General features: G+C 36.1%; 7 protein-coding genes across 8 annotated transcripts; 4 read left to right on the top strand and 3 right to left on the bottom strand.

The window, feature by feature from the left end:
- The first annotated feature begins 2,392 nt into the window (after positions 1-2,392).
- LOC104708027 (uncharacterized) lies at positions 2,393-3,958 on the top strand. Of its 2 annotated transcripts, none has more exons than XM_019229009.2 (4): positions 2,393-2,620; positions 2,705-2,784; positions 3,577-3,618; positions 3,734-3,958. In XM_019229009.2, the coding sequence occupies exons 1-2, from the start codon at positions 2,531-2,533 to the stop codon at positions 2,762-2,764; spliced, it is 150 nt and encodes a 49-aa protein (XP_019084554.1). In that variant the 5' UTR covers positions 2,393-2,530; the 3' UTR covers positions 2,765-2,784; positions 3,577-3,618; positions 3,734-3,958. The 2 variants fall into 2 exon arrangements, with proteins under 2 accessions (XP_019084554.1, XP_087317978.1); XM_087461852.1 differs by having other exon boundaries at positions 2,705-2,828.
- A 715-nt stretch (positions 3,959-4,673) lies between these two features.
- Positions 4,674-6,094, top strand: LOC104708026 (protein ENHANCED DISEASE RESISTANCE 2-like). Its single transcript, XM_010424510.3, has one exon. The coding sequence runs from the start codon at positions 4,964-4,966 to the stop codon at positions 5,873-5,875; it is 912 nt and encodes a 303-aa protein (XP_010422812.1). The 5' UTR covers positions 4,674-4,963; the 3' UTR covers positions 5,876-6,094.
- A 265-nt stretch (positions 6,095-6,359) lies between these two features.
- LOC104708023 (aspartyl protease AED1) lies at positions 6,360-8,274 on the bottom strand. Its single transcript, XM_010424508.2, has 2 exons — positions 7,863-8,274; positions 6,360-7,731 (listed from the first exon to the last, which is right to left on the bottom strand). Exons 1-2 carry the CDS (start codon positions 8,032-8,034, stop codon positions 6,494-6,496), a joined length of 1,410 nt encoding a protein of 469 aa, XP_010422810.1. The 5' UTR covers positions 8,035-8,274; the 3' UTR covers positions 6,360-6,493.
- A 610-nt stretch (positions 8,275-8,884) lies between these two features.
- Positions 8,885-11,215, bottom strand: LOC104708025 (aspartyl protease AED1). Its single transcript, XM_010424509.3, has 2 exons — positions 10,412-11,215; positions 8,885-10,323 (listed from the first exon to the last, which is right to left on the bottom strand). Exons 1-2 carry the CDS (start codon positions 10,581-10,583, stop codon positions 9,092-9,094), a joined length of 1,404 nt encoding a protein of 467 aa, XP_010422811.1. The 5' UTR covers positions 10,584-11,215; the 3' UTR covers positions 8,885-9,091.
- Positions 11,216-13,258: 2,043 nt separating this feature from the next.
- LOC104708022 (aspartyl protease family protein At5g10770) lies at positions 13,259-15,577 on the bottom strand. Its single transcript, XM_010424507.3, has 3 exons — positions 15,152-15,577; positions 14,310-14,750; positions 13,259-14,219 (listed from the first exon to the last, which is right to left on the bottom strand). The coding sequence occupies exons 1-3, from the start codon at positions 15,369-15,371 to the stop codon at positions 13,396-13,398; spliced, it is 1,485 nt and encodes a 494-aa protein (XP_010422809.1). The 5' UTR covers positions 15,372-15,577; the 3' UTR covers positions 13,259-13,395.
- A 3,006-nt stretch (positions 15,578-18,583) lies between these two features.
- On the top strand, positions 18,584-21,832 carry LOC104708021 (uncharacterized). The gene is made up of 6 exons (XM_010424506.3): positions 18,584-19,759; positions 19,908-19,964; positions 20,264-20,417; positions 21,048-21,145; positions 21,259-21,324; positions 21,457-21,832. Exons 1-6 carry the CDS (start codon positions 19,631-19,633, stop codon positions 21,493-21,495), a joined length of 543 nt encoding a protein of 180 aa, XP_010422808.1. The 5' UTR covers positions 18,584-19,630; the 3' UTR covers positions 21,496-21,832.
- Positions 21,741-24,522, top strand: LOC104709844 (ubiquitin C-terminal hydrolase 22). The gene is made up of 4 exons (XM_010426396.3): positions 21,741-22,019; positions 22,533-23,188; positions 23,357-23,475; positions 23,605-24,522. Exons 1-4 carry the CDS (start codon positions 21,741-21,743, stop codon positions 24,402-24,404), a joined length of 1,854 nt encoding a protein of 617 aa, XP_010424698.3. The 3' UTR covers positions 24,405-24,522.
- The last annotated feature ends 61 nt before the right edge of the window (positions 24,523-24,583 follow it).

Raw genomic sequence — 24,583 nt, 5'->3', positions numbered from 1 at the left:
CTGAGCAAGTGCCGAGAGTGGTGGACCAAGGTTTTGTTGGTATGAACTATTGAAAGAAACACTCTGAGGATGATGAAATTGCATCTAACACCATTGTTTGATTTATGTGTGATCTTTTGGGTTGTACTACTACTTTGTTGGTTATGTCACAACTATTATAAAACTTATTTTAAAATCTAGTAATGTTTGATTTTTCATTGATGTGTATATTTATTATATCATAACAGAGTAAAACATGCGTAACTAATATTAAAATGGTCAAACTAGTAAAACTAATATTAAAAGTTGAACATCCATAAATAATTTTTTTAAAAAATATAAGAATGTGTGTACTAGTAAACGTCAAAAGTAATGTTTAAATGTTTACTAAAAATGAAAATTTTAAAAATATATGAATTTTGGATTGTGATGAAAGAACCTAAACACATGTTTCCTTATACTTTTAAGTTCACTTTGTAAATAATAACCAAGTTAGGATGACAAAATTATAGAATTGTAGATTTTAAACATTTTAATGCATAACAAACTCATAATTATACGTTGATAGACTTTAATCAACAGTAAAACTAAAAAATATATTTTTAAGAGTGGATAAAACTAATTAAATGGAAAAACCTCAAAAGTAGAACTATTTGCAATTGTGGTACAATTATTATACTTGGTATAACTATTTGTGAACACTAAGTGTGAACACTAAGTGTGAACACACATATTGCACACGTGGTAATACAATTCAGATATTTTTTTTATTATTATTTTTTTTTGTCAGCTGCACGTGTGGTCTTTTTTTTCTTTCTCTGCAATAAATTCTGACTACTTTTATCTAGTTTTATCAGTATTACAAAAACATAATAGTTATACCTATATATACCAGTATTACTAAAACCCATAAATTCAATTTGAATGAGATCCAAAACAAACAAATCATGAATCTTTTCTTAACCAAAACGAATGAGTTTTATCTAGTTTTACTTGAGATTTTCATTCTGCAAAATTTGATTTTTTTTTCCCAAACGAAGTTGAATATTGTAGATTAATCGTATAAATAAAAAAAAAAACTTGTAAAACTGGTTTACTACCCAATTTTAACTGACAATACACTAGTTTTATCTAGTTATACTATTTTACTATCCAGAAATTCAAATACGAGCATAAACCCAGAATTTATGGACTTGTTTCCCTATTTCTTCCTGCAATAAGAAACGATGAACCCTTCGTTTGCAAAGTCACTTCGAGCGAGATTCTAGATGTATGTGCCACCGATCTCTCTTCATCGTGACGTTTGCAAAATACCTCTTCCTTCTACCTCTTCGTTTGTTTGGGCTTGCAAATCTTCTACCTATGAACTTTGAGCAATCTTCGTCCTCTTTTTCTCCACCTTGTTTTAGCCATTTTCGAGTAGTTATCGTTGAAATCTTGCAATAAACATAAAAAAAAGTATTATCAAGTTCTATTAATATTTCAAAATCACACTAGTTTTACCTAGTTATACTAGTATTACTACCCAGAAAAATCAAATATGAACATAAACCCAGAATTCACAAATTATAATCCCAAAGCTTGTTTTTTGGACTCATCTTCCTTATCAATCGAACACAATAACAAAATACCTCTTCGTTTGTTTGGGCTTGCGAATTTTCTACCTATGAACTTTGAGCAATCTTCGTCCTCTTTTTCCACACCTTGTTTTAGCCATTTTGGAGTAGCTAGAGAGTAGTTATCGTTGAAATCTTGCAATAAACATAAAACGAAGTATTACCAACTTCTATTAATATTTCAAAATCACACTAGTTTTACCTAGTTATACTAGTATTACTACCCTGAAATTTAAATATGAACATAAACCCAGAATTCACAAATTATAATTCTAAAGCTTGTTAATTTGACACATCTTCCTTACCAATCGAACACAATAACAAAATACCTAGTTTTCAAATTTCACGAAATCGATTTTGAGATAATAGTTTGAGAAATAATTGATGAGAACGATGAGAAAGAAATGTAGCAGTTATTTGTTTTTAGAATTTAAAAAAAAATATAAGTAATTATATGTTTGTGGATTAAATCCAATAGATATTGGATGGGTGGATAAAGCCCAGATAATACATGTAATATTTCTGTTTTTGTTAGGGTAGTAAGGTAATAGGCATACTTTTTGAATTAAAAATAATTTTAAAAGAAAATGTTTTTCGGGAATGCAGTTTTGAGATTTCTAAAAAAAATTTGGGGACTTTCAGATGAAAACTCGTTGAGTAGTAGTATCACGTGGGTCCTTCACCAATCTTTAGTTATTGGGAAATTGGGCTAATTATAATGGGCCTTATTGTTTCAACTTGACTGCAGTAGGGGGGGGATAAGTCTACTCCTACTGCCAAACAGCAGCTTTGCGATCGGAGAAGAGTGTGTGAGAGTCGACGGTGCTGCAGCACACACATAGATCATACATACTCCCCCATAGCATAGTTTGCTGCCTCTCGTCTCCGGAACGTATCCGTTTTGAGATTAAAAAAAAAAAACAAGTTCGTCTTTCATGGCCAAGGATCAGCACTTGCGACCTTGGTTTCTGGATCTAGTGCCAGCTTTGGTTATTTTCCTCGCCGCAGCTCATGTCATCGCCTTGGTACTTCACCTGATCTTCTCGTTTCTTTTCTCTCTTTTTTAGTATGTTCTAAATTGATCTCCTCCTCCTGGGGTTCTCTCGCAGGGTTACTGGATTTACAGATTAGCTACTGATCGTCGACCTCAGAGAGGAAAATTTCACTGAAGATTACATCCATCCACTAGGTTCGTAATCTCAACTACGGTGCTATTTCAAATTTCAACAGCTGGTGGGTTTTTATTTCCGATCTGATATTTGCGATTAGGGTTGGGGTTTTGTGATCGCTGATTGTGTTGCTTATGATGATTTTGGAAATGTTTGCTTTTAGTTCCACCAAATTAGAAAACGATCTGAATCATACTTGTTCACTAGTTCGTAAACTCCTATCCTGAGTTGTACTAGCTTGTAGCGGCTATTATTCAGTTTTTAGGTTGTTCTACATTGATTTTGTAAAAGTTCCAGATTGTTTAATTACACTAGTGAATTTTTTTTTGTGCTTAATGGTTGAATTGAGTTCTTTAGCTGAGGCTTGTGTTCTTTGTTCTTGATTGTTTCTTCTTAATAACAGTTTTTGAGTATCATTCAGTGTCAAAAGACATATTGCCGTCCTGTGATGATAAGTCCTCGTAAAGAAGATTTATGATATTGCCTAGTGCTACATCAGCTTTACTAACTCTTTACTGTGTGTGTACATATTAATTGGTCTTTGATGAGTATTAAATATCGATTCAAGGGATTCTTTGGTATTGGGTTTCTTGGGAGCCTTAGCCTTAGGGCATGAGAGAGCAGAGTTCATCCTTAGGTTTTGGTTTGTTCTTTTGTTTTTAGAGTTGTTGTTTGTTCCTCAATTTTCTGTGGATAAATAAAACATAAATCAGTTTGGTTCTTATCCCCCTGCTTTGTCGATCTATGTTTTCGTTTTAGCCTCTTACTATCCCTCACAAAATGATCATTCACTAGCTGGTTTCATTTGGCAGGTACCCTTTCTTCTTCAGTGGGGTTTCACACGTTGTCTGAGGGTAAGGCCAAATCTCAGTGTTTATCCATTTTTTGTTCATCAAGACAGAGTTGTCGTCTCTCTGTACTAGAGAACTAAGAATCAAATGATCACTAACCAAGACCCTACTGCTGCAGGTCCCAAGAGAACCGACTAGAAGATGTAACCAAGCGTAGAAAATTGTCTTCCGAAACAATTTTATTTGGCTGGAAATGGTATTCAGTAGTTAGTTTTGAAAACAAAGATCACAATGTGGAATTGTATAGGTTGTAAAAGTTTTTTGTTAAAAAAACAAAAAATCAAAAAAAAAAAAACCCTCTTCATGGCAGTTTTAGAAGATTTAAATGACTTTGATCACAAAATCAAGTATCTTCATTTATTTATTTTTCTCTCATGTCATGTTTCTTCAAGGAGGAGTTTATTGATATTGTTAGTTTTCTGTTTCTGCTTGTGAGCTTGCTATTATGTGACAACTCTTATAAAAGCTTCAATTAGCTGGCACAGATTCATCCATTGACTACTTAAAACTCCTAGTGTTATTTACTTATTTAGTCTTTTTAACTGCATATCCAATGTTTGATTGATTTATCTACCTTCCATATTGCCGGCGTATATTTACAACTGTTTTCATCTGTATTCTTTCATCCAAATTTTTTTTTTTTTTTTTTTTTTTTTCACTTTCCACTTGATAAAGATATTTATCCATCCATTTTAACGCTTTTCTTACGCGGAACGCTATTTGGTACTTTTGCAACTTTTATGATGAAAAGCAACTTATTGTGATAATAATTCGTAATTGTATATTTTATTGATAACACCAGCTACAAATGCCAATGCATGCCACTGCCACCACCAAGTCATTAGCTTTGTATTTTTCCTATTTATTAAAAATATTTACAAATGATAATACTATGTCGACTAAAAGTTGTTCGTGCCTACTCCCAAAATGTCAAATAATTATGATTGGTTGGTTTAACACGTGTCCTCACCATTAATTCCAGTTCTATGAAAATTATTCACCAATCATAAAACATGAAATTGTCAAAAAAAAATGTAAAAGAAGAACAAATCTTTATTTTGATATGAAAGAATAATATTAATATAATCCCATACGGCGTAGATTTGCAAGAAATTTATTAGAAGTATAACATATCTCACATTATTATCGTCATTAATTGAGAAAAAACACATGAGATACAGATATACGCCAAAGGGGTAGTATTGGAGTTTTAACCTATAAAAATCCAAAGCCATTTTCCATCTCTTGTTTTTGTCACACCACACAAACAAAGTCGTCTTTCTCAAGAGGGAGAGAGAGAGAGAGAAGGGCCAACGACCACAGACACAGACACCAATAAACAAAAACCATGAGCCCTTCTTCCAAGCAGCGGCATCGTAGCTCAACCGGCGAAAACAAATCAAAACCGGTTAGATCCGGTTCATCCTCCGCCATACCGGAATGGATTACCGAAGCAACAAGCGGCGGATCTCTACGCCGCGTAGATCCCGATACAGGCACAGACGGCTGGGCTTCTCCTCCGGGAGACGTTTTCTCTCTCCGCTCAGATTCTTACTTGACCAAAAAACAAAAATCTCCCGCCGGTGATTACATCCTCTCTCCCGCCGGCATGGACTGGCTCAGATCAAGTTCCAAGCTCGAAAACGTGCTCGCTCGTCCCGATAACCGTGTGGCTCACGCTCTTAGAAAAGCTCAATCTCGTGGTCAATCTCTCAAGAGCTTCATCTTCGCCGTGAATCTCCAGATTCCAGGTAAAGATCACCACAGCGCCGTGTTCTACTTCGCGACGGAAGAACCTATCCCTTCCGGTTCGCTTCTCCACCGGTTCATCAACGGAGACGACGCCTTCCGGAACCAGAGATTCAAAATCGTGAACCGGATCGTGAAAGGTCCTTGGGTAGTGAAAGCCGCGGTCGGGAACTATGGAGCTTGTCTTCTAGGGAAAGCCTTGACTTGCAATTATCACAGAGGTCCTAACTATTTCGAAATCGACGTCGATATATGCAGCTCGGCGATCGCGACGGCGATTTTGCGATTAGCGTTAGGGTACGTGACGAGCGTGACGATAGATATGGGGTTCTTGGCAGAGGCGCAGACGGATGAAGAGCTGCCTGAGAAATTAATCGGGGCTGTTAGGGTTTGTCAAATGGAAATGTCGTCGGCGTTTGTGGTCGACGCTCCACCGCCGCAGCAATTGCCGTCACAACCGTGTAGAACGTTGAGTTCGGCTAAAGTTAACCACGACGAAGACGAGGATTGAGATTTTTAAAATTTGAGCCACAGGTCAAAATGGTTTGTTTGATAATTCATTTCTTCTCTTCTCTCTCTCTCTCACACTCAAAGATCTGAAACAACAATTTTACATTAATCTCAATCAAATCTATATTAATCTTTTTTTTTTTTTTTTTTTTTGTTTATGGATATTGTAAATTAAATCGAGAGTTATTTTTTAATGGAATTAAATCAAAAATTCGTCTTTCTTCTGTTTTGCTGGAACTGTATCATCATCATGTATTCATTCATGTTGATGAAACCAGAATAGTCCACTTTTTGTCTGAAGAATAAGCTATCGCGTGTGACTATCATTTAGGAGTCGTGTGACAGATTAGTCAAAATGTGAAAAGCGAAAATGTTGAAACTTCGGGTCTAAAAATCCGAAAAAAGTATATAATGATTCTATGCCTTTTCGGGTACGCTTATACGAAAAATATGATCTGATAGTAGCTTAAATTGGACTTGGAAAGTAAGCAAATATTGTGTTGAAGCATGTTTGACGTTACTGAAAAAACTTACTTCCAAGTCAGGATGAAGACGAATATATCAATATATACATAAATCTAATCTATGTGCCAAACCCTTAAACTACATAAATCTAATCTTAGCTACAACCATTAGGAGCAAAACCGAGTCGTCCACCAGCCACGTCGTACACAATTTCCATCGTCTTCTGCTGAACGTTTCCAAAGATGGCGGGAATGTGATCATCATCCCCTGCAAACGCCAAACAAACCTGCGACCGCGTAAACGGATACAATACCATCCCTATTTTATCGAGTTCTACGACAGTGCCACCGCCCAAGGAGAATGCAATCTTGGGGATTCTCATTGTATCCAAACCAGTAAAATCGTAACACGTGTCAAAAATCCCGCGTCCTGACGTAGCCTTGTACCTCGACATCTTTTCCTTAAACACGGTCCGTAGTTCCGCGTAGACCTTGGTAGGGAGGCGAGTGATCACGGTTCCGGAGTCTATTATAGCACCGTTCGTCGAGAATGAGGCTGGAGTAATCTCTAGTTCCTTGTCGCCTACACTGATACCTACGATTTTGATGCCATAATGGGGTGAGCTTCGGAAGGAATAAACCGGGGTGAATTTAACGGATTTAGAGACTATTCCAGCGGATCCAAAGGTAAGATGGCCGGTGTTACTTGCGGAAGAAGGTAGGCAGTAGGAGAAGATATTGTTGTAGGTCGTTGCTGTTTGCGACGGAAGTGAGAGTTTCCCACGGCCAAGGCCAAGGATCCCAGCAGTACGGAAGAAAAGTCCTTGGTTGTATTCACCGCAACCAAAGTAAACATTATCCAAGACATCAGAGTTTGTTAGGGTAAATCTTTCCTTGGCGAAGAATCCTCGTGTAAACGAATTATCTCCATAAACGATTCCGTATACGCAGTTGGAATCCAAGCAAGTAGTACCGTTTTTACACACTGGAGATGAGCACGAAACGTTGTGGTAAGATGAAGATGAAGAAGGGTTAAAGATTGGTTCCTTTTGTGAATAGCAGCTTCCAAGACATGGCTTGCATTGAGTCCACGTCAAATCGCTTCCGGTGTCGAAGGCTAGGGATATATCGTGCTTAGGTGTCCCGATTCCGATTGTTACGATGTAGTTTCCTGAACCGAGTGTGATTCCACTTTTAGCCGGTAGCTTGGTTGACTTGGTCATGCTGACTCCATCTGCGTTATTCTTCGAGAGTTTGGAGCGAATTGACTCCACGCGTGCTTGATCGTGTCTGAGGATTTCCTCATGGTCGAGACTCGCATCTTTGTTGCTGCTAAGATGCGAGCACGCGCCGTGCATGTGCACCACACGAAGCGACGACTTGGTATTAGATGCTGTAGGGAAAAAGTCATGTTTAAAAATAACAAAAAAGTTGACACAAAACTTCTTATACATCTTTCGAACAAAAGAAAGGCTTCTAAACACAGTGAATCATCAAGAGTAATTAAATTGGCTGGATAATTACCTTTTGAAGAAAGAACACAAGATGACGATGAAGGAAACAGAGAGCTGACTTGAAAGGTGTAGGAATCAACCTTTCCACTCTCTTTTTTCTCAGCCACCCCTTCGGTAAAACACCAATTGAGACATACACAAAGGATAAGTATCACATTCAAGAAATTCTTCATTACGCTCATTTTCACCCTCCCCTTCTCTTTCTCTCTCACACGTTATATAAATTTGTCTCAATTATATGAAATTGGTTTGGTCCTTTTAATTACAGCCTTTATCTTTGCTGAAGATAAGTGTCTAGTGGCTGTTGTTAAACTCTAAGCTATCACGTGCATATCACATAATTAAGTAGAGACCCCATCCCCATTGTGTTTGATATGTCGTCTCTCGAGACTGACTCCAATTCCAGCTAACCAAGGTGTTGTATTTTGTTTTTCTGTAACGTACGCACTAATTAAATTGAAGAAAGTTAACCACGACGAAGACGAGGACTGAGATTTTAAATTGAGCACAGGTGAAATAGTTAAATTGGTTATTGAATACATTTTTCACTTTTATCTACACTGAAACAATTTTTCATTAAACTCAATCAATTATATTTTATTTTGTTTATGGATTTGTAAATAAAATCTTGAGTTTTCGTGATATATATTAAATTGAAAATCCGACGGATTCGTCTTTTGTTCTTTTATTGCTGGAAGCCTGGAACTGTATAATTGTTGATGAACCAGAATAGTCCACTTTCGTCTGAAGAATAAGCGTGTGGCGACCATTTTAGAGTCGTTGGACAGACAAGTCATTTGTGAAAAGCGAAAATGTTGAAAACTTGGTTGATATTTTTACCTCTCGTTTTATGTTTTTTTCCTGGTAAAATAAAAGACTACACTAAAGGAAAAAGATGATTCTGATAGGTGATAGCTTAAATTGGGCATTGGAAATTAAGCAAATGTTGAAGTATGTTTGACGTTACTGAAAAATCATACTTCCAAGTCAGGAAAAATGTCCCATAAAAGGAAAAGGTTAAAAATTTAATTGTTTCTTAGTAATATAAGTTTTATAAAATTGAAGTTGGGACAAATACAACAAAAAAAGCAACTGCGGCATGCACATACACTTGTTTTTGGGGGGAACGACCTCACATATATACACATATATATTTGATTGATGAAGGGATTATAGCTAATTGATGTGCTAAACCCTTACATTACATAGCCCTCTCTTTCTTTTTTTTTCTTTCATTAACTAGCTACAACCGTTGGGAGCAAACCCAACCCGTCCACCAGCCACGTCGTACACAATTTCTAGCGTCGTCTGCTGAACGTTTCCAAAGATGGCGAGAATGTCATCATCCCCTGCAAACGCCAAACAAACCTGTGACTGCGTTATCTGATACAAAATCCCTATTCCATCAAGTTTTACGACAGTGCCACCGCTGAAGGTGAATGCAATCGTGGGGATTGTCACCGTAGCCAACCCAGTGAAATCATAACATGTGTCGAGAATCGAGCGTCCCGACGTAGTCTTGTAACTAGACATCTTTTCTTTAAACACGCTGCTCATTTCTGCGTAGACCTTGGTTGGGAGGCGAGTAATCACGGTGCCAGAGTCTATTATAGCACCGTCCGTCGAGAATGAGGTTGGTGTAATCTCTAGTTCCTTGTCGCCTACACGGATGCCAACAATATCAATGCCATATAGGGATGAGCTTGGGAAGGAAGAAATCGGGGTGTATTTAACGGATTCAGAGATTCCAGCGGATCCAAAGGTAAGATGGCCGGTGTTACTTGCGGAAGAAGGTAGACAGTAGGAGAAGATATTGTTGTAGGTTGTTGTTGTCTGCGATGGAATTGAGAGTTTGCCACGGCCAAGTCCAAGAATCCCAGCAGCACCGTTGAAAAGTCCTGTGTTGTTTTCACCGCAGCCAAAGTAAACATCTTCCAAGACATCAGAGTTCGTTAGGGTAAATTTCTCCTTGGCGAGGACTCCGATGGTAGCCGATCCATCTCCGTAACGGATTCTGTATCGGCAACTGGTAACCGAATTGCAACTTGGGTGGTTTCCACACATTGGAGATGAGCACGAGACGTTGTGGTAAGAAGAAGATAAAGAAGGGTTAAAGATTGGTTCCTGTTGTGAATAGCAGCTTCCAAGACATGGTTGGCATTGAGTCCACGTCAAATCGCTTCCGGTGTCGAAAACCAGCGATATATCGTGCTCCGGTGTCCCGATTCCGACTGTTACGATGTAGTTTGCTGAATCAAGTGTGCTTCCGTCTTTAGCCGGTAGCTCGGTTGACTTGGCTTTGCTGACTCCATCTGCGTTATTCTTTAACAATTTGGAGTGGATGGACTTCACGCGTGCTTGATCACGTCTGAGGATTTCGTCATGGTCGAGCCTCGCATCTTTGTTGCTGCTAAGATGCGAGCACGCGCCGTGCATGTGCACCACACGAAGCGACGATTTTTTATTAGATGCTGTATAAAACCTTATCATGTTAAAATTAACAAAGGAGAGTCAAAACTTCTTACATATGAACATGGAAAAAAAGGCTAAGATAATTACCTTTTGAAGAAGGGGTACAAGATGATGATGATGAAGGAAATAGAGAGCTGACTTGAAAGGTGTAGGAATCAACTTTTCCACTCTCTTTTTCTTCAGCTCCTTCGGTAAAACACCAATTGAGACATACACAAAGGATAAGTATCACATTCAAGAAATTCTTCATTATGCTCATTTTCACTCTTTCCTTCTCCCTCTCTCTCTCTCTCTCTCACGACGATAAATTTGTCTCAGTTACATGAAATTGGTTGGTCCTTTTTAATTACAGCCATTATCTTTGCTGAAGATAAGTGTTTAGTGGTTGTTGTTAAAACTCTAAGCTATCACATGCATATCACATAGATATATAATTAAGTAGGGACTCCATCCCCTTTGTGTTTGAAATGTCGTCTCTCTCGAGACTGACTCTAAGTCCCAAGTCCAGCGAACCAAAGTGTTGTAATATTCCTTTCAGTACACGGGTGAAATTCGAAATTTAATTTGCAAAAAAAAAAAACTCAGTTTAACATAAACGGAACCAACACATATTGCAAAACCGTGAGTACGGAACCTCCGCGAGAATCAACACATATTGCAAAACTCGGTGTCTTGGTTGATTCCGATCTTCACGACGCACATCCCTGAGACGAGATTGTCCTATTCCGTAGCCGGTAGATCCGTCAGCTGATTCGGCCTGACTTTGGTTCTTTGTGTTAGAATATTGAGAGGAAGAAGAAAAGAAAACAGAGCAAGAGACTTTGTCTCTTCTCTTTGTAGAAGACAAGATCGAAAACTGAAACTTTGATTAATATGAAACTTGTTACATTTAGTTTTACAACACATCACAGTTATATATAAGACATACCGTCGTAACCGTTCGTAACTTGTCACAACCGACAACTTGAAACAACACATCTAATTACACATACACACCTCTTCACTAACTACACACACATTAATCCTTTAATTATAAAACATAATAAGACCAAACTCAATTACAAACTAACACTTTGAAAGCTTCGACTGAATGGAATCCACGCGCGCTAGCTTGATCACGTCTTAGGATCTCGTCATGGTCGGGACTCCTCGTGGCTTTGCCACTGATGAGATGCCAGCACGGGCCGTGCTTGGTCTTCGATACTGGAATATATAATTTGACGTTCAAATTCCAAATTTATATAAAAAAACTACAAATATATAGACGACAATTAGATAATCTCACCTTTTGAAGAAAGAAGGCAAGATGGTGATGAAGAATAAGAAGAAGAAGGAAAAGGAGAGCTGACTTGAATTGTGTGAGAGCAAACCTTTCCACTCTTTTTTTAGCTCTCTCAGTACAATCACTGTTGAGACATACACAAAGGATTACTATGATGTTCAACAAATTTCTCACTATGCTCATTTTACCCCCTCTAGAGCACTGCAATAATAATGGTTCTCAATTACATGAAATTTAGTTGGTCCTTTTATAACCAATTTGTTTGCTGACGAAATCAAATCTCTAGTGGATGATGTTAAAACTATGCCACACGCACACCCATATAACATAATACGTAGGGGCACTAACCCACCGTCTCCAAGTTTAGCGTGCTAAAGGAGTTGTAATTTGTAATTTTGTCTCTAGGCTCGAAGTTTCCAAGTTTGGCGTAGTAAAGGGGTGGTATTATTACTATACGCCAATAAAGGTTAATGCCATGTACTGTGTTGTCTCTACACTTAGGTTTTGCGTACAAAAAGGGTTTGTTCCGCTACATGATTGATGAGAGTCAATAGGTCAACCGGATAGCCTCAAACGGGACCAAAATAACCAAACTGAAGACACAACTTCGATTAATCAAACTAATCGTTTATTTGCCTCAAAGCATGATTGTAACTTTTGTAATTCTCATTGTGGTATTTTAGCTAATCGAACAAACAAACAAAAATATAAGTAGTTCTACTTGATATAATCTCTGATCTACAAAAAAGAGTTTTCACGGATATAAAACAGACAAAAAAATTAAATTCTAAAGCAGTTCTATATATGGCTTTGAATGGTTGCTTCATACACTCCATACTAGATAGTGCACATTTTAGTATGGAGTAGAATGGACTGTAGTATGGAATAGACATTGGTATGCACAACACCATACAATAGTATGCATAACACCATAATATTATGAATGGTAAAAATCAGACCATAGTATGGAGTAGTGTGTACAAAGGATTAAAATTATTTTAATCATAATTAATAATAATTATTACAAGATGTATTTAGAATTATAAATCAAAATTTATCATTTCGATTATCCCATAACATAGAGTTCAAAAAAAAAAAATAGATTTCTAAGATTGAAGAGAAGAGAGTTCTCTCTAGTAGCTCAAGTTTTTTTTTGGGGGGATTTTATTTTGTGAATTTTTAATAATTATGAATGATCATATGTATACACATTTTTCAAAAGTACGAAACACAAATTTAACCAATGATAACAAAGAACTTGAATCCAACTAGCTAAGAATCATATTTTAATCCAACTTTCACTTTTGGTATGGAGTTGGTATGGAGATTTTAAGGAGTAAACAGAAAAAATCGGATCAATAGTACAATTTCCATAGTACGCAATTTTTTTTTGAATTGCAGACTAGTATAGAATTTTATAGTATGGAGTAGTGCACACTGGTCTGGAATTGTGAATGGTGAATTTAGTGCGGATTGGTCCAACTTTAGTCCGGTCCGAAGTAGACTAGACAACCATTCACAGCCATAGTGTTTTTTTTTAACAATCATCACTCTATATTATGTATTGGAATAAAAATGTACAAATAAACAGTTTGTTCTGGTAATTGTTGTATAATCCATACAAACTTATTAGTTATTACTGTGCAAATTACTTGAGAGACCATCACGCTCTTTAGTCTTTACCCAAATTGAAATTACACACTTGATTAATGGGATAAAGCTAATTTGTGCCAAATCCATAAATTTAAACATTTACCCATTTTTTATATATAATATTTTTTTTTTACAATTAACTACACCCGTTTGGAGCAAACCCGACCCGCCCACCCGCACCATCATACACAACTTCTAGCGTTTGCTGCTGAACGTTTCCAAAGATGGCAGCGTTACTGTCATCGCTATTCCCCGCAAACGCCAAACAAACCTGCGACATCTTAAACGCGTAAAATAACCCTTTCGAGCCAAGCTCCACGACGGCGCCACCGCTGAAAGAGAACGCCACCTTCGGGATCGTCACAGTCTTAAATCCGCTGAGATCGAAACACGTGTCCAGGATCGAGACCCCCGACGTGGTCGGATACTTTGACATCTTCGCCTTGAACTCGCTCCGTAACGCCGCGTAGGCTTTAGGCGGGAGACGGGTGATAACGGTTCCGGAATCAATCAAAGCTCCCGGAGTAGAGAATACGGTTGAAGGAATCGCTAATTTCTGACCGCCGACGGTGATTCCGACGATATCGAGACCGTAGAAGGAGCTCCCATCCGTTATGGTGGAGATCGGTGTGAATTTGACGGATCTGGAGATTCCAGCGGTTCCGAAGGTGAGATGACCGGTGTAGCTAGCGGAGGAAGGGAGACAGTAAGAGAAGATCTTATTGTAAGCCGTTGCCGTCTGGGAAGGGAATGAGAGCTTATCACGGCCAAGACCGAGAAGTCCGGCGACACCGGTGAAAAGTCCTTGGTTGTTTTCGCCGCAACCGAAATAAACGCCGTCGAAGACGTCGGAGTTCGTTAGTGTAAATTTCTCCTTGGCGAGAAACCCGACGGAGAACGATTGATCGCCGTATTGTATACCGTAGATGCAATTCGAAGCCGAACAGCTTCCGCCGTTTCCTAATAACAAAATGAAAAAAAAAACGGTTAACATAACCGTATCCGGTTAAATCTTAAAATAACCGGAATTATAGAAGTTGGAATTGAAACCTGTAGCGGAAGAGAGAGAACCACACGCAGCCGATGAGCAGGAGACATTGTAGTAAGAAGTAGACTTAGAAGGGTTAAAGATTGGTTCCTTTTGGTCGTAGCAAGTTCGGACACATGGCTCGCACTGAGTCCACGTTAGATCGCTTCCGGTGTCAAAGATTAGTGAGAGGTCGTGTTTCGGTGTCCCGACTCCGACGGTCACGATGTAGTTTCCTGAGCCGAGTGTGCTTCCGTCTTTAGCCGGTAGATCCGTTGACTGGCTTTGACTGACGTGGTTTGTTGTGAGTTTCTTTGATAGTTTTGAGTGGATTGAGTTTACGCGCGACTGGTCGAGTTTGAGGATCTCGACATGGTCTGGTCTCGTGGCTTTGCCGTTGTGGTTTAGAGGCGAGCACGTGCCGTGTCTGTGCGTTACGTGCAGTGAGGACTTTGTCTTCGTCGCTGTACGTATGGGATGAGATAAAGTTCACGTTAGAGAAATATTATTTACCCACAGACTCCTCAAACGAACTGATAATTTCTACTTGTATTTGGAGTCAACCAGAGTCGTACCCTACTAATTAATTATTGTCGTTTCCTCGTAAAACAAAATTCTAATCATTTGTGCTATCACTTTCTTCGTCATATGATAGTAAAAATATCAATTTCTTGGAAGCAAGAATTTGACCTGTATAACTTAATTGAGAATAAATATACTAAAATTTATTTATATCTTTATGTAATAAGTACACCACAAACGAATTATATACATATCATCTGGCCCATCCACCTTATCTATTATAGCTAAAAGCCTAAACGTATGAATCATCAGAAATTATAACTGACTAAGAAAATCATATTACCTCTGGGAGAAAGAACACAAGATGATGATGAAGGGAAGAGAGAGCTGACTTCGATGGTATGAGAGTAAGTCTCTTTCTTCTCACTTTCTTGAGCTCCCTCGTTACAACCCAAATTGAGACATACACAAAGGATTATTATGATATTCAACAAATTCCTATTTATGCTCATTTTGCTCTCTCTTTTTTTGCTCTCCCTCACAAAAATGACACTCAATAACATGATAATGGTTGGTCCTTTATATATAACCAATCTCTCTTGCTTAAGAAAGTCTCTCTAGTGGAGGTTGTTAAACTTTAGAAGCAATCCAGTCATCCACATATCACATATGTAGGGGCACTCTCTATTCCACTGATTTCACTAACCAGTTAGATAGCGACACATCATTTGGCATATGAGCATTATTGTTATTTTCTGTTGTCTTTCATACTCCAATCTCAGCACAATGAACGGGATAATATTCCACTAAATGATTCATTGACTAGTGAAACTAATTAGGTGTCAAATTATGCATCGATGTGTTTGATGCTCATTATTAATTTGTGACATTAAATTAGTTTTTTAGTTATATTCAAATGTCGAGTGAACAATTTATAAACTGCAGACGTATATGTATAGTTTATTCGTTATACTTATACATATATTTATGATATTGTTGCTCAATAATGGAAACGTCGATTCATAAGCCTCATGATATTACGTACTAGAGAATCAATAATTGAATAACCGCAAGCAATAAGTGTTGTTTGAAAATAAGAAAATTTAAAGTGTGATTAATGACACAACAAAATCAAAGCAATATCTTTAGGCAATGAATTTACATCCTGTCACTTGATTCGAGCTTACTTATGCGTATATATGTTACTAACATATGTTTGCATCGATTTGGACAAAAAATAGTTGCTTCACGTAATCAATCTCCTTCAAAATTAAATGTATATATGTAATATTAATGGGCATTTGGTAGAGTTAATAATTCTTTACATGAACGTGTAAAACATCAACATGCAACCTCACATCTTTTAGTATGTCATTGTGGTGGATCTCCGATATATAACTTAACCAACCAATCAATATATAAGTAACAATAGTTTTAAGTAATTTATTGTAAAAAGAAAAATTGTGAAGTTCGACGATAGTTACAGGTAAAAATAATAATTATACACTAGATATAGTGTCATATAGGTTATCAAAAAGTAGAATCTACACTAAAAATTTAGTAGGTACTGTTAAAAGACTAACTTTCTTAACTATGTTCGAAAATAAACTCTAGTATTTACTTTCTTTAACTCAGAAAACAAAACCAAGTCATTAGATTTTATCTGATTAAAAAGACACTAATGACTCGATTTTATTTTTCTGAATTAAGACTTAAGAAAATAAACAACGTTTTTTTTCGGAAAAGGAACGAAAGTAAATAAAGTGATTGTACAGTAATTTGTGACCGAAAAACATCGGAGTATGATTGAGATAATAAGTCCACAAGAAACCTCAATTAATTCGATGTGTGGACCAAAACAAAAATATAATGAGTACAAGTGGGAACAAAAGATAAAGATTCTAATAAAAGAATCTTAATTGTGGCCGAAGTGGGCGAAAGCTGGAATCTGTACCCTCCTAATTTCTAGAAACTTAGACAGTGACCAATCCCTAATAATGTAGTATATATTACTGGTTGGTAATTAACCAAAAATCTAATCGATACTTTACTAACTCCTATGTTTGATTATTTGATGAATCATGTAGGTTCTTTCGTTAACAAAATAATATTTAGTGTATGTCGTTGGTTCCAAATATGAACACTCTGTATTATTAAAAGGGAGTATATAATTGATTTTATGAATTGGATAATACTATATCAAAATCCGCAGACGGTGGATGAGATATATTTTTATTCATTACTATACAACACGACACTAAACGTGATCACTTCTATAACGAAAAAAATGAATGAGTGATGACCTAACTCTCCAATCTTTATCTCTACCAGACATTATATTTCTTCGGACTGTCAAACATGTACAATTAATTAGTGCATTCAAATATGAACGCATGCAATGTATAACTCCAAAACTAGGCAACGTTTTTTCGTGTTCTTATATTATGTTTGACAGCAAAGAATAATATCCATTTAAAGCTAGTATAACAGGCATTATTGTTTTTATAATATGTAAACAACATAATAAAGCAAAACTAATATTCATTCGATGGATCGCTTTTCTTACATGCGTTATTAAATTATTATCAAAACTAGATTAATACTGGTTAAATTTTATTTTATACAAAATTTTGTATATTTTATATTTTAAAATAAAATTTGAATATGTTGTATTAGTTTATATATCTGAAGTTATTTTAACAATGTATATTCTACATCATAACTTAAATGTCATTATAAGACATAATTTTGTAAATTTGGTTTTTAAAAAGCGGATTATTATATTATGAGTAATTTAATATATTTTTATACTTTTTGTTTTAATATACTTTGTTTCTTGAAATTCTTTCATATTATTGACATTGCTATAACAAATCAGTTTAGAGTGTTTATAGTTTCTAACTTTTATATCAAGTTTCAATATATTAAAAATATTTCATAATAAATTATTGAAAGTTTATTATATTATATAAAATTATAAAATTCAACAAAAAAATATGAAATTGAATTTAAATATTCAAATTTTGACCCGTTACTCAATAAATTTTTTAATTCAATAGATATTATTTTTAAAGAATAATATTACTAAAGCTTGAATATTTTATAGATTGAACAATTTATATTTGTTTTAAAAAATTCAACTTATGGTATATCCAGAAATAAAAATATTTTTTTAATTATAATAAATAATATGATAATTTATTTGTTTCACAAAATAGACTCATATATAAAAATGAGAGGTGAAGTATAATGATAATTAACAAATAAAATATGTTAAGTTAGATACCAAAATATTTTATTTGATGAATAATTGAATAAAAGAAATTAATATGGTAAGTTAGATGATATGATTCTTTAGAATATTCTCTTTAAGATTTTTGAAAACAACGTGCTCTAGTAATAAAATCTTCCCAAAATAAATTAAAGTTGCATCCACTATTTAATTTGTAGCCAATTAATCTATCAATTAATATATAACCTATTTGTAACCAATTTATTAAAATTGTATAGTTTACAAAACAATGGTGTGTATTTTCGTTTTATTACAAAGGATAACGCTTATGCAAACTAAGTGTGTTAAGTGTTAACGTCTATAGACCCGCACAAAGACAAAGACACTAAAGTGTTTTTAAAAAGAAAATATTAAAAGGCAAGAACACTTGTTTATTTTCTTAAAATATTCAGATCATTTGTTTGAAAATATATTTTGTTTCTGAAACCATCGTGTTTTTGTCCGTTGCGGCTATCAATCTCCCTCTCTAATCTATATACATATATAGAGATTAAATGTAAGCTTAGAAAGATTTAACGATCGAGAACATTGGTAGGATTGAAAAGAACGAAATAGAGACATCTTAACAGATAATAGTTGTGGTTTTTGTATTTGAATATCAATTATTGAATTATGTCGTGCAGTATAGAAACTAGAAAGCTGCTGATGTAGCATCGTGGGAACTCGTAAGTTGTCACATTCCACAGTGTATTCTGTTGTCAACCGATGAGTTTTCCCACTAAAGATAAAGATAAGAGATTGAAATGAAATATGTTTTCTCCACTCATAGTTTAAACTTATATTGGGAATATGTAAAGGCAGAAGGGAAGCGAGTATCTTATCTAAATCCAATTAATCAGTCTTAGGTTTTTATATCAATAACAATAATATTGGTTGGTCTATGACTAATAAATGACTCTATGGGTTAGTCTTGACTCTTGCGTGTGCATCAGTGCATGTACATATCGACCTTAGAGTCTAGAGAAACTGCTTATTTTATTCTCAACAGTTGGAGGATATCCAAAGTGGTGAGTTATCTATCATATTCACGATCTTTCACTTTATAGTGTTTTGTTAACTGATACATACTGATAAAAAAAGAATTGATATGTATAATCAGTAGTGGTAGCTCAACTAAATTATCTAAAATATGCAAAAAAATATCAAAACATTCGGATTTGCCACTACAATTAACATGACAACGGACATCTCATTTAATATATACCGATTAAACCGAACCTGTATCGGGCTTGGATGAAATACAACTGCATGGTCTAATAAAGGCCCATTAAACAATTTCCCGCGTTGCTGAAAAGCCTGACAAAGGAATTTGAGATTTTTTTCGGGTAACTAATTATGGATCCGACTTGAAGAAACGGGTTCGGACTCAGCGAGTGAAGATTTTTAATTTTTAATTTTGTTTTTAGCTTTTTTTTTTCCTTCTTCTCTCGCTTTCAAAAAACAAAAAAACATCTAAAGCGTATGAAGAGATAAATCCGATCTAGGTCTCTTCTTCTTCACCAATCTCTCGATCGAAGAACTTAAAAGGCAATGGATAAAGGCAAAGCAGTGATGGGTACTGGTCGGAGATGGGCCGTCGAATTCTCCGATCAATCTACTGTTCCATCTTCTCGTGACATCCTCGATCCACCTGGGTTCTTTCGTGCTTCTCAGGAACAGGTTTTGGATTTTTCTTATACTGAACCATGATTCCAAGTTTCAATTTAGAAATTTTACAGTGAATTGAGTTGTTTTTTGCTAGGCTGCTACTGGGAGATTTTGTGTGTTGTCTAATTAGGTTTTATTTGTTTGATGATTTCGAATTCAGGATGAGTCAGCTAATAGCCGTAAAAAGAAAGACGCTGAAGCTAATTGGAAACTTCAGGTATAATGTTTATGTCAAATCTGAAAAAGTCGTATCTTAAATTGTACGGGTTCGATCTTGGTCTTGCTCTGTGTACATCTTTAAAGCCATTGACTTTTTTTTTTTTTTTTTTTAAATGTATTGGATTGGATTGTTATAGAGTTTATGTAAGAGCTGTGTCTTTCATTATGTAAATTAGGTGACTTGGTGAGATTAGAAAAGGAAAAATTCTTGCTTTAGCTGATCGAGATTGTGGGTTTGATGTGGATGGAAGAAGTTAAGAAAACTGATAATGTTTTTGTTTATTGATGAATGAGCAGAAAGCGTGGGAAGTAGCGCAATCTCCGTTTAAGAATTTGATGATGATGGGTTTCATGATGTGGATGGCTGGAAATACAGTCCATCTATTTAGCATTGGTATTACTTTCTCTGCTCTTTGGCAGCCTATCAGCGCTCTCCAGAGTGTTGGAAAGAGTAAGAATCCTTCTTTACATTACTATTATTCATCTTAGCCTTATATGCAATTAGACGCCGTATACTCACATTAGTCACCCAACAATTATATGTAGTTTTATCAAACAGTGATGAGTAACTTGATTGGAAAATGAAAGAGTTAGATGATATGTTGAACATGCTAGATTGAATATCTTTTTATTTACTTTGGCTACTATTCTTTGAAGAAATTAGCAACTGTCTCTCATCATCATGTGCATTAAACGTCAGAGAATAAACATACCTGAATCATTCTTTTATCGAGTCCACTTACTCTAAGCAATAAAAAAAGGTATACAGACGTACTTGTAATGGGTAGTAAAAATTAGGGTAGAAAATAACAGCACCATCTTTTATGTAGAATAGCATGCTCTACTTCTGAATAAATAGATTGATAGGGCCTCTAAGAGAGGGAGGGAACCGCTTCTCCAGGATTTTGGCAAAGCAATTTTTCATCAGGATTTATATATACTGTTCTCATCTTTAGTTGGTAGTGTATGTTTACTATCAAACATATCTCATTGTTATGCAAAGTTTGAGTAATGATTTGGGTTGGGAATTCCAGTCCAGTATTATTTATCCTTACATTTGACCTTTACCCTTTGCCTACAGTTTTTGAGCCATTCAAGGATAACAAAGTGGAACTACTTATGCCGAAATTAGTGTTTCTTGCCCTAAACCTTGGAGGGTTAGCTTTGGGAGTCTGGAAGGTAAGAAACCTCTTTCCTTTTTACTTACGGCAAGACTGCCTTGGATTAGTGGTGTAAAGTACTGTTTCCATATACAAACAAGTTTCCTTAGAAAAACGATTTCACTTTCTCAGCTTAACACTTTGGGGCTTCTTCCGACACATGCATCAGATTGGGTTTCATCTCTACCCCCTCCTCAGGTTTGTGATTTCTCTGTGAAGCAAATTCTTGTGTCCATGTGTTATGGGATCATCCGTGAAAGGAAGAATCTGGCATTTTGATAATCTCTAAAGCTACACATCTTGTTTTCCTCCTCTCTTTGTGTTTTCCAGGAAGTTGAACACTCAGGTGCAGGATTTGTTTTCCACTGATGAATCCTGCGTCTCTTATATTTTGAATAAACCGCTAAAACCGCGAGATAACGGACACTATTGTGAGATAACTGCAACAGATACTTGGTGATTTGTTCAACCGTGTTATGAGGGAAGGGCTCATCATATATGAACCTTCTCATCTTATGATCTTCCATTATAGCATTTTCAAAACTCAGAAACCGTAGCTTATTTTTTTTGTTTTCACTTTTTAGCATGATGTTCATTGTTCATCATAACTATGAATGTATTATTGGTTTGGCACTGAAGGGACCTATGCCCCAGCTTTTTTGTTTCTCATCTTTTTAGACAGCAATGGATATTGTTTTAGACTAAAGTTTCGCCCTTTATTGCTTCCACTCATGATTCCGTGTCAAGACACTATATTGTCATCACTGAGAGAAGAGAGCACCTTCTACGTCAGCTGGAAGGTTACAATGTGGACTAGTAGTAGGCGCTATGAAAAACTAGGTCAAGTTTGGGAAGCACAAGACGTGGAACAAAGTGCAGTCTTTAAGAATCATGTAAGTTAAGTCGGTCTACTCAAAAAAAATCTCTCCACGACAAAATGTTTTACTTTAAATGATTATTAGATTGCAAGAAATATAAAGATTTTACAGGCAAAATAAAAAAAAACCCATAAAAGAAAGATAAAATAAAAATTAAAAAGAGAAATAGATATTTTTTTTCCATTAATCTTCTTCCTTTCCTTTGCCATATTCCTCCGATCTTCGAGTAAAAAATTTGATAAAACGAACAGAGATGAATTTAAGGAACACGCTAACCTGATCCGAAATTTTCTTCCTTTTTTTTTTTTTTTTTTCTTATATTATCACAAAAAGATTGATTCTTTTGATCTTCAAAACTCATACTTCATCACTGTTTTTCTAAAAATCTGATTCCATTTTTTTTTTTTTTTTCCTTCTTCCTCTGTTTTCATGTCCGCGAGGATTTCATTTTTGAAAAATCCCGATCCTTGCAATCACTTATCTAATTATAAGCTTAGATATGGTACTGATGGTTACAAATCCTTTCAGAGCTTGTTCAGTAGCTTCAACGATGGAAGGATTAAGATCAAACTGCGAGAAATCGAGATACCCAGATGCAGTTATTGTTCGGTTTATCAAAAGAGACTCTACATCTGTTTGATCTGTCGTTCGATTTCTTGTTCAAGTCACATCCTTTTGCATACCCAGTTGAATAAAGGCCATGATATCGCCATTGATGTTGAAAGATCTGAGCTTTATTGCTGCGCTTGCATAGATCAAGTGTATGATCCTGAGTTCGACGAGATTGTTGTCTCTAAGCAGCTTGTTGGGTTGGGTATGTCTGTTAAATCAGGGGCTGATGTTGTTCCGGTTAGATCCAACAAGAAGAGGAGGTTGGACTCTCAGTTGATTATAGGATCCAAGTTTCTGGTCTCACCTCGAGATCGGAGGGAGAAATGGTCGTTTCCTTTGGGGTTAAGAGGTTTGAATAATCTTGGAAGCACTTGTTTCATGAATGCTGTGTTGCAAGCGCTTGTTCATGCTCCTCCTTTGAGAAACTTTTGGTTAAGTGGTCAGCACAATCGTGATCTTTGTCCGAGAAGAACAATGAGTTTGTTGTGTTTGCCCTGTGATCTTGATGTTATCTTCGCTGCTATGTTTTCCGGTGATAGGACTCCATATAGCCCAGCTCATTTGCTTCACAGGTTCGATTTTTAAACGTTATTCACTTTTCTATACAAAGTTTTCTAGAGGTTCAAAATGTATGTTAACGGTCACATTGCTATAGATGCTTATCTAAGTTTGTTAACATGAATTAATATCTTCATAGACATTATGTGATGCTGATTTGATATTTTTTTTGGCGTATGAAGTTGGTGGCAGCACTCAACAAATCTAGCAACATATGAGCAGCAGGATTCTCACGAGTTCTTCATTTCTCTATTGGATCGTATCCATGAGAACGAAGGAAAGTCGAAATGTTTGTATCAAGGTATATCTAATTTGGAAGAAAGACATGATGATGTGTTGTTTATGTATTGATGAAACCTTTTCAACATAGAATTTGATGATTCATGTAATTCCCTTTTGATACTGAAGAGTTTGTTGGTTTACTGTACAGATCATGAGGAGTGTCAGTGTATCACTCACAAAGCATTCTCTGGTCTTTTAAGATCAGATGTCACCTGCACAACGTGTGGATCCACATCAACAACATATGATCCATTTATCGACATTTCACTTACTTTAGATTCTGCGAATGGATTCTCTCACGCTGATTGCAGAAAGAACAGATATAGTGGTGGACCAAGCGTGAATGCAACCATGCCAACTCTCGCAGGTTGCTTAGATTTCTTCACAAGGTCAGAAAAACTTGGTCCGGACCAGAAACTAAACTGCCAAAGCTGTGGAGAAAAGCGAGAATCTTCAAAACAAATGTCCATAAGAAGACTTCCTCTGCTACTTTGCTTGCATGTAAAGCGTTTTGAACATTCTCTTACCCGTAAAACCTCAAGAAAAATTGATAGTTACTTGCAGTATCCGTTCCGCCTAAACATGTCACCTTACCTATCTTCCACCATCATTGGAAAGCGGTTTGGGAACAGGATGTTTGCCTTTGATGGAGAAGGCGAATATGACAGTTCATCATCTTCATCTCCATCAGCGGAATTTGAGATATTTGCGGTTGTAACTCACTCAGGGATGTTGGAATCGGGTCACTATGTGACCTACCTTAGGCTGAAAGGGTTGTGGTATAAATGTGATGATGCATGGATCAATGAGGTTGAAGAAGAAGTGGTGAGAGGATGCGAGTGTTATATGTTGTTCTATGCACAAGAGAAAGTGATTCAAAAGGCTCATAAGGAGTTGAGTTATCAAGTTATCTCCATGGCTGATGCATTTCCCTTTGCTGATTGCTGACTCTAGACTTGGCTAAAGATTTTGACGCATTTTCCCTTAATACTTTTTTTTTTTTTGATTTAAGGTTTATGCCAAATATTTCAAAGCCAAGTTTAGTGATAAAATTTATTTTTCATTACATCAGTGTTCAAGGTTACTACTACATCAGACTCCTTACGTCACGTCAGCTAAGAAATACG

Source organism: Camelina sativa, chromosome 8, assembly GCF_030686135.1.
Source record: "Camelina sativa cultivar CO46 ecotype springtype chromosome 8, ASM3068613v1".
In the NCBI taxonomy this organism is placed as follows: Eukaryota; Viridiplantae; Streptophyta; class Magnoliopsida; order Brassicales; family Brassicaceae; genus Camelina; species Camelina sativa.
Note: the sequence above shows the minus strand (reverse complement) of the source record. Positions and strands in the feature narration are given on the sequence as shown.